General features: G+C 47.7%; 1 protein-coding gene across 1 annotated transcript in view; it reads left to right on the forward strand.

Moving 5' to 3' along the window:
• LOC144766830 (importin subunit alpha-5-like) overlaps nt 1-9,958 on the forward strand; it is a 29,450-nt gene extending 19,492 nt beyond the window's left edge. The window contains exons 7-8 of the mRNA XM_078650550.1: nt 353-502; nt 9,760-9,958. Of these exons, the coding sequence (XP_078506676.1) occupies nt 353-502; nt 9,760-9,867 (258 nt within the window). The 3' untranslated portion in view covers nt 9,868-9,958. The remainder of the gene's footprint in view (nt 1-352; nt 503-9,759) is intronic.
• Nucleotides 9,959-13,922: the final 3,964 nt, after the last annotated feature.

Here is a 13,922-nt window from a genome sequence, read left to right on the forward strand (position 1 = left end):
TATCAAAATTGCTCTTCTGCACTGCATATAAATACTTGCAGTCATTACTACTTGCCATCCTCCACGTGTGTAACTTGTCAAAGCTGAACTGGTGACCTTTTTTTTGTAATCCTTTAAAGCATAGGGTTTAATTTTAAGCATTGCTCTTGTATTTTAACTTGCATCTGTAGTTTTCAGGGATGGTTAGTATTAATAAAATCATGCCACAAAACCTTTACTGGTGCTGTAGAAAGCGTGTGATCTATACTGAATAAATTGTCAGTGGTGCTGACCATTCCTCTAGTTTAAGTATCTTGGCTTTCTTTCCAACAGTGATTCTGTTTCTTTAAAGCTCACTTCCTTTGATCAACAGGTAGCGGAAAGGCTGGGAGAAGTGGAGATCCTCTGTTTCCTGGTGGAAGAACTTGGTGGCTTGGAAAGCATCGAAGCATTACAAACCCATGAGAACCACAAGGTGTATCTTGCTGCTTTGGCACTGATGGAGAAATATTTTTCTTCAGAGGTTTGACTCCTTTTTGCTTTTATTTTAAGTAACTTTAAGACCACTTGTCTAGTATTGTGTAGAAGCTCATTGAAACTGTTTTACCTACATGGTGAAGCCATGTGTATCCGATAAAATAAGTACAGAAGGAGCAGAGACCACTTACCTGTAAGCTTTTTCATGGTATTTCGTCTTGACACTGACCAAATTAGTGTTCTATATTGTACATGGAAATGTAAGGGCAGAATTAAATATTTGTCAATATGTCTTAGCATAATGTTTCAATGTATACCTAACATTCTCATTTTTGTTTTATTGTTTTTCTGCTCCTCGAATGGGGAATTATACTCCATTATCCAATGGGATACGGGAGACTCAGATGTTGTTCCGAACCATGTTCAACCTTAATGCACTACCTCAAATCGCATCAATTCATACTGGTCCTCACTGCTGTAGTAGTAGCAGTAACAGCTGTTTGGGGCTTTTATTTTTTGGGGGTGGAGGAGGGTTAGAAAAGCCTAACTGTCAACATGTCAAAGTCACTTGGCCACTGTGAAGCGATATCATCCATTTAATTAAATTTTTTTTTAGTAAACATTTTATTGATTTTCATTGCGACAATCAAAAATACATCACATTTACTAAACATTCTTCCCCCCCCGAAAGGTTTATTAGTTGGTTCCATTTCAAGTCCACCATTTTACTGATCAATTTCCATGTTCAATGTTCCCCCTGTAGGACACAATGAAACTGCACCAGACCGCTAATCCACAGGCATTGCTGCACTATAACCGACATTGTTTACATACTATATCTAATCAAATGTACAAATAAGAACTCCCTTCCCCCCTCCCACCGGTGTGTTCCATGTATCCACAACAATTCTATAGTTAAGGTTTGTGTTGCCTTAAAGCCAGGATGCCCTTACAGGGTGTTGCAGTTCCCCCGTGCGCCCCATCCATCTACTCTGTTTTCCTCAGTCGATTGACCTATTAGCGTCTGTACCAACTCCGCCCGTGCCGCGTCCAGCGCCTTTTCATTATTCTGACGTCGCGCCTGCTGGAGGCGAACGGCACTCTCACTACCAGCCCACTTAAGTAGCACGGCCCGCCATCTCTTAATGCTGGGACCCTCTTTCGATTTCCAGCGCATCTTTATTTCCCTTTTCACTAGCACCAGACCCATATCTACAAACTTAATTGTGACCTTCGTCTTAGAAGTGTGAGGGAACCAGTGCAGAATGCAGGTAGCCATATCCAAGTCCAACTGGCGCTCCGTGATTACATTTAATAGGTCTCCCACTTCTTCCCAATAGCTTCCCACGTTCGGGCACTCCCACAACATATGCTTCAATTCTGCTCCTACTCTAGTGCATCTAGGACACATCACATTGTTAACATTATAGTATTTCATGATCTTGCCAGGTGTCAAATACGTTCTATGTAATATAAAGAAATGCACCAGTTGGAATCGTGCATTCCTTGTGCCCTTCCACGCCCTACACAGGATGTGCCCTCATGTGGGCTCCGGTACGGGCTTCTCAATGCTCTCCTCCCATTTTATGCGCAGCGTATCCAACGGGGCTAAACCCTCAGTCCTCATCCTCGAGTACAAGCATGTAACTGCTTTAAACGTACCTGCAGCCATCACCACATACTGACATGTCATCATTGTTGTAGGCTCTATTAATACCCCCCTGCCAATTTTTCTGTATTGCCCGCACCTTGGCCGCATGCGTCAGAAAGCCTCCCATCTGAAGATCAAACCTCTCCTGCAACGCCTGATAAGGCAGCAGTACGCCATCCTCGTATAGGTCCCTGTTAGAACCCGGGGTCTCTGGTTGGCAGAGGTAAGTACCTTAGACCAAGTAGGGACCCTTGCTTCTAGTCAGGGCGACGGAATAACCCTCTGAGATAACCCCTGCTCACCCTCTAGGTAGCATGGCGCGAGCAGTCTAGGCTAAACAGAGGCAATGTGGATAACATTTGCACTTAACACAACAATAATCCCCAATCCACCACATACTGAGACCACACAGGTAAGTATATTTTATAAAAATATATAACTTTATCTAGTTTCAGCAAGTAATGAAAGCAGTTGCATGATAAACACTTCTTTAGAAAGCTGTTGCATTTTATCTTTACGGTTTGCACTTAATCTTAATAATGTTGCTTGTAAATAGGAAGTTCTTATGCAAAAAAACCATGTATAGTCTCAAGTCCCTTAAATCAGTAGTTAAAAATATGGCCACTGATTCCTAATCAAGCGCTCTCCCAAGAGCAATCGAGCAGTGCCAAGGCTAAGTTATCACCACTCAGCCTTCCAGTCATTGAGCCCCCCCCAAGTGCGGCAAGCGCGCCTCACCCGGTCTCCTCGGGACTCTTTTACCGGTGCTCGGTATCTCCGCGTGCGCCCGATGGCCTCAGGCGCCTCGTGCCTGCCAGAGCGCACTCGCTCCTTGCCCCGGCCGGTCCCCTCTGCTCCACCCGCCCGCTCTCGACAATCCAACGAGCGGCGGGGGATGCAGCACTCCTCGGGGGCCGGTAGGCCAGGGGCGGGGAACACACGCAGACTCCCTCGGCGACGACGGGTCCGGCGGCTGCTCCGGCTGTCGGCTCCTCGCTGGGGTAACCAGGTCATGGTTTCCTCGGCGGCTTGAAGGCTGCTCCACGCTGCGGGCCAATCAGGTCGCGGCCCCTCAGACGAGCCCCTCTACACGCGAGGCCGTCACCCAATCACGGCACAAACCCGCTGATGACGCCGCGCCGCACGGGCCAATCCCGTCGCGGCGTTAGTGAGGGGGCTCGGCTCCCTCCACCAATGGGAGCACGGCGGCTTCGTTCTTCGCCGCGGCAACTCCCAGACCTCGAAGCAGGTTACGGGGGGTTTGCTGGCCCCGGGCCGCGGTGGTTATTTGGCGGCAAAGGGGTTTTCGGGGCCGCTGATCACGGTCAGCCGGATTCTCCACCTGTGGATCAACAGGGGGAGCGTAGGACGCCGAAAACCACTCCGGGTCCCTCCTCACCCCCTGAATCTGTGCCGAAGAGCACAGCGATTAATCCTCACGGCTGGCAAGTAATAATCACACGTTGGAGCGGACCACAGCACGATCTCTCAGCAGTCCTTGGCAAAGTTTTAGGAACCTTTAACCCTGGGTTCCCAGCAGGAGGCCAGCTCTTCTCAGGCCCTTGGAGATTCAGTATTGTAGACACAGCACACAGCAAAGTCTTGGCAGTTGCAAGCAGGCAGGGTCACAGCACACAGCAAAGTCCCTTTCTCCTCCTCAGCTTCCAGGTAGACAGTAGAACAGGTCAGCCCTTGGAGCACACAGCAAGGCAATCTTCCTTTGGTTCTCTAGCCGTCCTCCTTCCAGCCGAGGTTCCTTCTTGCTTGTAGAATTTCAGAATCTCAACTTCTGTAGTCAGGGGTCCTTTCCTTATACCCCTCAATGTCTTTGAAGTCCTTTGAAGTCTTTGTGCATGGAGGCCCTGGGTCCAGTCTAAACCAGTTCTGGGGGTTGCGGAGCACTGAGGTGTCTCTGGTTTTCTTCTTCCTGTCAGCTTCAGGGCCAGAGGTGTCAGTTGACCACCAGGAGGGAGCTAGCATGGGGGAGGTAGGCCGGCACAGCCCAGTACTTATCAGGCATTCCTTCCTCCCACCTCCCAGGCAGGCAGATGTGCCCTTTCATCCCCGGGCTGGCTCCGACCCTCTCCTCCGGGGCTCTGCAGCCCCCCCTGTCACATCCAGACCAGGCAGGCATTCCACAAACCCAGGCACACAGAAAGGTTTAGACAAGAGAACAGCCACTTTCTAAAAGTGCTATTCTCCAACACAGGATTTAAAAACACCCTTCACTAAAAGATGTGTCATTAAATTCTGAGTTCAGGGATATCCTTCACTTATGTCCCATCTTGTTCCTATGGGAAGATAGGCTGGCATCACATGGGGCCAGTCTCCTCCATGTTACTCCATGGAGCAAGAGAGCCTTACAGCAGTGAGCACATAAAATGGCTGCTGCCCACTACCAGAGCATGTGACCTGCACTAGTACATGCTCAACCTTAGCTATACACTGCACCCTGCCCAGGGGGGTACCTTGAGCCTTCCATAGGGGTGGCTGATGTGCACAGACAGGGAAGGGTTAGGCCCAGCCAGTGGAGACACTGGCCAGGGGGACAGGGCAGTCCACTGACTGCCCACAGGCCCTGCGCTGGCAGGCCTGAGTCACCATTTTAAAGCTACTCATGTGGGTGGCGCAATCTGCGCTGCAGGCCCACTAGTAGCATTTGTCATCACCAGCCCTGGCACACACAGTGCACTTTACTAGGGACTTCGTGGTGATACAAATATGCCAATCAGGTATATTCAATCAATATCACAATTTACAGAGGGAGCACTTAAACTCTGACACTGATCAGCAGTGGCAGAGTGTCCAAAGAATCTAAATCAGCAAAAACGAAATCCAGCACAGCATCAAAACACATGAGTCCGAGGCAAAAAGATGGGGGAAGAACCACGCCAAAAGGTGTCAGGTCTAACAGTCCCCTATCACTTGGATCCCTGTCTGCTACCAGTCCCACAGTGACACCCAATCTCCTCCGAGGGGCAATGCTGTCAGCATCCCTAGTGGTATCTGAGGCACATAGGGGTGCTGCACACCCACTCTCTTCTCAGTCGTCTTTTCCACTGTAACATCTCCCGGCTCAATCGCTGTTGCATTACTATAAAGGATAGGACATGTCTTGGAATTCCCCTACCTCCCACGGATTCAGGACCCCGAAATTCCACGGCCACCGCCTGTGTAAGAACCTGTAGTTGGGCTGCTATATAATACAATTCCAGGTCAGGAACCGCCAATCCGCCCTCCGCCTTTGGTCTCATCAATGTTTTTAGTGCTACTCTGCGCCTCCCTGACCCCCATATGAACCCCACTATCATAGACTTCAAGTTGGTGAAAACCGAGCATGGCACCCATATAGGCAATGTTCTAAAAAGGTACAACAGCTGAGGGAGTGCCACCATATTTAACAGGGCTATCCTCCCCATCACCGACAACGGGAGGGTACTCCAAAATGCCACGCTTCCCTTTAGTGCTCGTATACATCGCCCTATATTGCCTTCTAACATATCACTGGCTCCATGATAGACATGCACTCCAAGGTACGCTAAACAAGACTGTTCCCACCGCACTGTCTGCGACATCCTAGGTGCCGCCTTACCTGGTCTCACTGGAAATAAACATGTTTTAGACCAATTAACCCTCAGTCCTGAAACCGTCCCAAAATCTGATAGCAGGTGTGCTGCCCCCTTCAATGCTTTGTCCGTATTTGCCAAAAACAACAACAAATCCTCTGCGTATAACGAGATGTGCTGCTGCTCTCCTCTAAAAGCTAGGCCCTCATACCACTGTCCCAATCTAGCCCTCGTTGCTAAGGGTTCTATTGCTAAAGCAAATAACAGCGGGGAAAGAAGGCAACCCTACCCTGTGCCACGGGCTACCGCATATTGGGGAGAACCCATCTGCCCTACCTTCACTCTAGCTACTGCCGAAGTATATTGCACCGTCGTCCACCCCACAAATGCCATACCCAGCCCAAAGTGCCCTATCGTTGTATACAAATATGGCCATTCTAGGCTGTACAAGGCCTTTTCTATGTCCACTGAGAGGATTGCGGCCATGGGCGAGCCTTCGCAAGCTTCTCCAAAGACCCTCATCAGCCTCCGCACATTGGTAGTAGTATTCCTGGTAAGGATGAACCCCGTCTGGTCTTTGTGGATCAGGCTAGTCCTATGCTGCAGCAGGCGCGATGCCAGGATCCGACTGAGTATTTTATAGTCTGTGGACAACGGGCGGTATGCCGCCGTGTCCGTACCGTCTCGTCCCAGCTTTAATAGTGGAACAATGAGGGCCTCTCGCATGGTCATCGGGAGCTGTCCCCAATCCCACGCCTCACCATAGACCTCTAGGAGCCTTGGTGCCAATATGTCTATATATTGCATATAAAATTCAATAGGTAATCCGTCTACTCCCGGGGTCCTATTCCACGCCATCTGTTTAATGGCGCTCCTAATCTCTTCAAGCGTAATGTTTCGACCCAGGTGTTTCGCATGTTGTTCATCTAGCTGTGGGAGTGTTACACTCTCAAAGAAGGCCTCCATATCCGCCTCGTCCGCTGTTAGTGTGCTCTCATAAAGCTTCTCATAGTACTCCCTGAACCCATGCATGATCCTACTTTGTGTATAGACCGCTGTACTCTCATCTGACCCAGTGCCAAGGTCGGGGAGCCCCGCAGTATCTGATTCGCCAGCCAAGCTCGTAGTGTTCCTGCCTTATCGCCTTCTGCATGTGTCTTCTCAACATACTTCCTATAATCAAAACAGCGCAGCCTCTCTACCGCCGCAGCTAGCTTCTTCTTGGCCTCTATTACGTCTTTCTGGCATTCCGGGTGCTCCGTCCTTGCTTGTTCCGCTACCCTCAATCGCTGGTCTGCTTTCTCAACATCCTGCAGCAGGGTTTTCCTTAATCCAGCATACATGCTTATGCATATCCCTCTTACTACCACCTTAAAGGCGTCCCATTCCACCGCCCTAGTGGTAGCAGTGCCAGCGTCCTCATTAAAGTAATGCGTTATCCCCTCTTCCACCTCCCTACTGAACACTGGGTCATCTAATGTCTCGGGGTGCAATCGCCATGTGGGTATTTCAGCCTTTTCTTTCGTCCAATGCAAGGTGATCAGCAACGGGTTGTGGTCGGAGAGGGTCCTAGTGAAATATTCAGAGTGTTACAGAAGGCACTACCAATGGGGAGCACAGTATGGCATCTAGCCTAACATGAAGCTTGTGTAGTACAGAGAAATAGGAATAATCCCTTGGCTGCGAATGATGTGACCTCCGTACATCAACCAATTGCCACCTAGCTTGCCAATCAAGCCTATACTTGGACAATCTATGAACCGGTGAATCTGGTAAGAGGGGGTGCGACCTGTCCTTGACCGTGTCCACTTTTGAATTAAATTCTCCCTCCAAGATTATCCCGCCAGGAAATGTGCCAGCATGCTGAACATTCGATCCAGAAACCTTGCCTTATCCACATTTGGGGCATAAATACTACATACGGTTACCTCCCTGCCATACAAGTGCCCTTCAACCCCAACAAATCTGCCCTTGCCATCTATCGTTTGTTGAAGTACCTGAAAGGGGACCCCTGCCCTGACCCACATCAACGCCCCCCTTGCATACGCCAAATAAGATGTGCTAAAAACCTGCCCACTCCACCTACGCTGCAATGCTAGGCCCTCTGACTTAGTAAGATGCGTTTCTTGGAGCAATGCTATATATACCCCCCTCCTGACCAGATATACATGGACCTTGTGGCGCCTTGTCATTGTGTGTAGTCCCTGTACATTCCAAGTAATACATCGCAAATCGGGTACTGCTTCAATCATCACAATTCCGCCACTTCTCCTCTCCCTTAAAACCATTTAACACACCGGTGAACCCCAGCCCCCAACTCCCCCGCCCCCCCACCTTACCAAGAACCCAACCCTCCTCAACTCCCCCACCCCTCACCCTACCTAGAACAGGTCCTAAAACAAAACTGTTAGTCCCCATCCAAACCATTCCAACACACACCTCATAACTAAGCCCAGAAGTAGTTTCCGCAGGCATGCCTTAAGGGCAATGGTGTTGGATGGGTGGGTGGGGCCTATGGCCAATGGGTGACCGCTCTCGCTAATTAATTAAATATGATCATGAAAGTTATTGCCTGGTGAAAATTGGTGAACACGATTTGGTAAGACCCACTTACTCTGCTGGTAGTACACATCAGTTTCTCCAAGCCTACTGAGCAATTACTTTAATTAGTAAAAGAGAATTGTGAGAATGTCAGTCTATACGTGTCTTTGCTGGAAAACAAATATGCTTTGACAATCCCTGTTAATCTCTGAACTTCAGAATCGGGCGTAGTTTTGAGGAGCTAGTGTTCAAACATTCCCCCTCCTTGGCTTAAGAGGCTTAGAAGGGCTTAAGAGGCTTAGAAGGGCTTTCATTTGATTCCCAACACCCAGGACCTTTTAAGTAGGTGCAATGCCCTCACTTATAGTACCTCTTGCTTGAGAATGATTAACTTGTCAAAGTGGCTTTAACTCTGTGTGGGTTTATCTTTATCAATAGATAATGGGTCCCTGCACATGGATTAGAATTTAAGGGTTTTTAATATTGGTGATTGGATAAAGGTGCCATGGCCCATACCTTGCACTATAGACCAAAATATAATCCAATTCAAAGGGCCTCATGGCCAGAGGCATGCCTTTATCAGCAGTAGGATACTAAAACTCAGTCACTGGACAATCTAGCCATGAAACGTGTTTTCAAACTGGAGGTTCGAGATGCAAGCTTTGTTTTGCTGTGAAAGGCTTTACTTGGCATTTTGATATATTTGAGATGGTAGCTGGGCTGTAATTCATTTTGTTACACATGGTCCTACTCCTAAAGTCCAACCTGTGGTAATGCCTTCAAATCTTTTTTACTTTTTTCTTTTTTCAAGGAATTATTTGATTTGGAAGCTTGGGCTTAAAGTTGGTTGGCTTACCCTTGGTTCTCGGAAAAGGAGACGGTCTGCAGATAAATGCTAGCTTAATATGGCACTGACTACTTTTCACTCCAAGGGTAGCTATGATGCTCAGGAGTATTGAGACAGTGGTGGTATGAATGGCTTGCAGTGTTCACACAAAGAACTGAAGTAAATCTCATTTTTAAAAAGTCTGATTTTTTTTTTTTTTTAAGACTTTTTGCCAACACTTATGGGGTAAACTGGTCAGGTGCAACCTAGCACTGCTGTAACCAGAGGGCAAGTTCTTACGAGGTGGTAAATTTAGTACTTAAGTGAGTAATAGGCTGTACATTATTTACCGCCCTTAAATGACAGAAGTGCTGTATGACATATTGGGCATGGATTAAGGTGCTTGTTTTAATACTGCAGTATGCAGAGATTTCTACTGTGCGTTTCAAAGTAAACATTTGGCGCAATGAGCACCAAGCAGTTTTCCTCTACGAAATTTTAGGGTTATCAATTGTTTTGATCTCTGGTTTCATATTACTCTTGATGAATTTGTTAAATCTAGATTATCTTGACCAATTGTGAATATATTCGTAAAGTTTGCAATTTTTATATTGTCTAATTTGTAGGTTCTTGTCAAATTTTATTGTGTATTAACCTTTTTGTTAAAGTTGCTCAAAACCGTTAACCCGGAGTACTAAAATCAAACTTTTTCCATGCAGGGGGATGAGGACAAGGACGGTGTTGCGGACGGTGTTGCACTTGAGCCAGAGGCTGGTGAGGAAGGCTACACGTTTTCTAGTGAAGCTAAAGGTTCCTCTAATGTCTAAACTGGACAAAATGCAACATTGAACTTTCTCAGAAATGAGGATTGTCATAGCACTTGGAGAGGAGACTTTTGTTCTCCTGGAAATTAATAAAGGTGGTTTTGCATAATCGTGTTATTATTTTGTTAGGATGGCATAGAAGTTAATAAAACAAAGATTTATTTTTCTCATTGAAAAACAGATATGGTTGCCCCAACACCTACCTAGCCAAGTCTGTGTGGAATGAAAATTAGACCTGACACTGATTAAGAATCACTCTAGTATGCTGCGGTCTTATCCCACGTTCCTTTGATTACATCACTCTTACAATCTGCTTTGAACTTTCCCCACTCAAAGTGTTTGTCATGGGAAGCTGTATAACTTTCCTGTGTTGTAAACCACTTCCATTCTCCAAGAATCCACAAACTGATTCCTAAGTTATAGAAACCAACGTTGTTACTGTCTACTCAACAAAGTGCCTCCAATTCAAAGCATTCTTGCGGATGCCAGATTAGTTTTGATCTTCCTTCCATTGGAAGGCTCTTGTCTTGTGTACCTCACGCAAAAAGTCCATCCTATTGACAAATTGATCCTAGCATTGTGTGACCCCATTCTGCAGTTTGGCATAATTCTATACAAATTCAGAGGAGAGGAGTTGGCCTAAGTTCTAGGGCGGTTGACCTCTAATCTGGGGAACCAGGTTTGTGTCTCGGCAATGACGCTGAACATCCTGTGATTCTGGGCAAATCACTTAATCTCTCCTTGCCTAACAAAAATGAATGTGTTATATGTAACACAACTGGTGGTATGTAAAGCGCTCTGATACCAGATATCTTTGGTCAAGTTTGTGCTATATAGAAATAAATAACCATTGTGAGGTTAAGAGCCCATTTAAATAGATAAGTCTCCTTCATGGTACTTAAAATAACCTGCTTCACCAAACTGCCCAATCCCAGATCTGAATTGACTACCAGTGCTCCACTCTTGACCATTCACTTTACACAAAGCATGAGTATTCGGTTTCTAGGCAGGTCACCTTTCCATAGTTGTAGAATGGAAACCACTCATTAGTATTGGTTTAGACTGCTCAATCAGCCCCTGGTATTGACAAATATTTTTTTTGTTTTGGGGACAAGCCCAGAACTGGGGTGCAAGACAAACACTTCAGTGTTGCCATAATCTGCATTTCTCATACTTTGGATTGCACCATATAGCCCTTAGCTCCCCCCCCCCCTCTCCCCTCGGTGCGGGGGGGGTGTTTCCCCTCTTTGGTCAACCCATATAGATTGAGAACTTCCCTGTGCCTCAACTTCAGCTGGTGCAAAAGGGCCCCACTTCCTGTTCCTCCTCTCTCTCCAAGGGGCTCAAACAGATTATTGGATAAATGAATTGAAACTCCCTGAAGTGTCGGACGGCAGAGTAGAAGTGTGCACTACTCCCAGCCGCGGCCTGTGCAGGTAAGTGGTGGGGATTTTTTTCAGACTATGGGAAAATTATGTAATTTTCCCCTCATGGTCGTCTAAGTTCTGCCCCAATGCTCTTACCCGCATAGGCTGCGACTGACTACTCTAGTTCTCACATCAACTCCAATAAAGTTCTCTAGCGTAGTGGGAGCATTCCGAAGATTAACCTTGGGAGGTAATCTCGATCCACCTGTAGGAAGGTGCATATCTGACTATATGGTTACTCCAATTTTTTCGGTCTGCCTATTTAGCTGGTTTTCGACTTAGCCTAGGGCCCGGATTAGTAGGTTCCCAGGCCAACTATCTGCTCTCACTGTAAAATGGACTCTGTGTACTTTAGGTACATCTCCAATTGGGTTTTGGGTCACCTTATGAGCCCCTGTATAGTGTACCGTAGGTACCCAGGGCATAGGTGGATCCAAGGCATACCAGGGGCTGCAGCATGTATTATGCCACCCCTGGCTGGCCATCCACATTGACTCAACTGGCTGATCACTCAGCAGGGGCAAGGTCGTGTAATCACCCCTTGCTTAGGTGTAGTATCCCTATACATACCATTAGACACGTATATACCTATAAGTCACTCCTATGGCAGGCCTTAACAATCCTGAAGACAGAGTGCTTGGTTTTATGTGGGATGAGGTTCTAGCATGAGCTGAGCCTGTCTGCAGCTTTCGGAACCATGTCCTTATAGCTGTTCTATGATATAGCCATACCATATACTTTTAAGTGCATTATAATCCTCGCGGTTAATGCTAACTTTGGTTTGGCTTTATCAAAACATGTCGTGTAAGGTGTCATATGCTTTGGAATACTACCCCCCTCACCAGTTCTGGAGACAGGGGGTAGCATTTCTCCCTTCTAGAGGGAGAAGACATGTTGTTCCCGTTAATCCCGGTTAAAGTTAACCAGAGCCTCAGCATCACAAAATGGATGCTGCTGCCACAGACACAATCTGACCTCCTGCTGCTGGGAGTCCTTCCAGCAAGGGAGGCTTGGACAATAGATTTCCTGCCTTGGGAGGTGCTAGCACCACCCCAGGCAGGCCATAGTGTATTGGGGCAGGGAGGGCTGAATGAAATGAGACACTGCCTGGCGCACAGAAGGTGCTCCATGCATAGCCCAGTTGCTGGGGCACTCCAGCCCCAGCTGTGGCGAGAAACCGGACAAAGGGAAAGGGGTGTAACCACCCCCTTCCCTGGTCCCACCCATAGGAGGGAACTAGCAGGTAATCCAGCCCCTCTGATTAGTATATAGGTAGGAGCTGAGTCTAGAGACTTTAGATTATCCTGAACTGAAACTTGAAACAAAACTCTGGACCTTCGACATTCTACTGCAACTAGAAGACTGAAGAATCTCCCTTGTGGTTAAGGAGTGACCACCCTGTGCAAACAGGCACCATCCAGCGATCTGCGGTTTGCTTTGTCGATGCTCCCGCCGGAGCACAGAGCCCAACAAGAACTGGACTTCCAGACTTCTTTGACCCCAATCCACAGCAAAGCTGAGAACCGTGGAGGCGATGAGAGACGTGGGACCGGCCATCTTGTAAAACTTGCTCATTGCTACTTGTGCAGCTTCTGAGGCACCCTCGAAGTTGTGCATTAGGGATTGAGAAGCCCCAGCCTCGAGCACTTTTTGCACTGAAGCACAGCCCTCCACACTCCATGAGTGCCGCGTGGGACCTGCTGGTACTTTTGTGCTTGACGCATCTGTCCGGTCACTTGCCCGTTGGCTAGTGGCCTCTGTGACGACGAACCTTTGAATTTACACCGCTTGCCTTGTTGATCCAGGCTTGTCCTTGCTTCCCTGAAAAGAAGCTCCCTAGACCTTGCTGGTCTGCAACAGAAGCCGTCTTCGATTCCTGCGTGGGTTGCCTTTGCCTAGGCTTGTTGACTCCAATCCGGAAGTCGACACTGCCAACAGCGAGATCCTTTGTGGGACAGTCCGTATCCAGCTCCTGGTTGTCGTCGACACCTCCTGGTCCACGTGGCTGCAGACACAAGCTTCATGACATCACCTGGTTCCTTCCTGGTCACTGGCTAGTGACCCAGACTCTGTCCCCTCTGCATTCAGGTACTCTTCATCCTCGATCCACCCTTGGATCCAACCGGACACTTATCTCCTGGTCGCCTGCAGCATCTTTTCACAGGTCTCCGTAGGATTCAGCGACGAAACCCGACACAACTTGACACCTATGCACCCGGCTCCTGTGGGTGAGGTAACGTAAGTACTACAGTGCTCCTGTGGGTATTGACTATCCAAGTGTCCTAGTTTTCAGTAGCTTTCTCCTAGTCCTTCCGGAAGTGTCTTAAATCAACTAGTTTCTAACTCATTTGTTCCCATTGTATTCCTATGAGAACCCGCGTGTGTGTTAACACACTGCAAATGCGTCGCGTGGGCCTCCTGCTTCCTAACCTTTGGTAGTTCAGTGTAGCCACAGCGATGCCCTAGGCCTACTCCCTGTTTGTGACGTGGTTCTTATACCACTATTTTAGTATATGGTTTGCAACGCCCCTAGGGCTCGACTGTATTTTGTGCAACTTATTGTATGATTAAGTATTTTGTTATGTGCTTGTGCCTCTGACCTCAAAGAGTTCAGAGGGGTTGTGTTAGTAA

The sequence above is a fragment of the Lissotriton helveticus genome, chromosome 7, assembly GCF_964261635.1.
Source record: "Lissotriton helveticus chromosome 7, aLisHel1.1, whole genome shotgun sequence".
In the NCBI taxonomy this organism is placed as follows: Eukaryota; Metazoa; Chordata; class Amphibia; order Caudata; family Salamandridae; genus Lissotriton; species Lissotriton helveticus.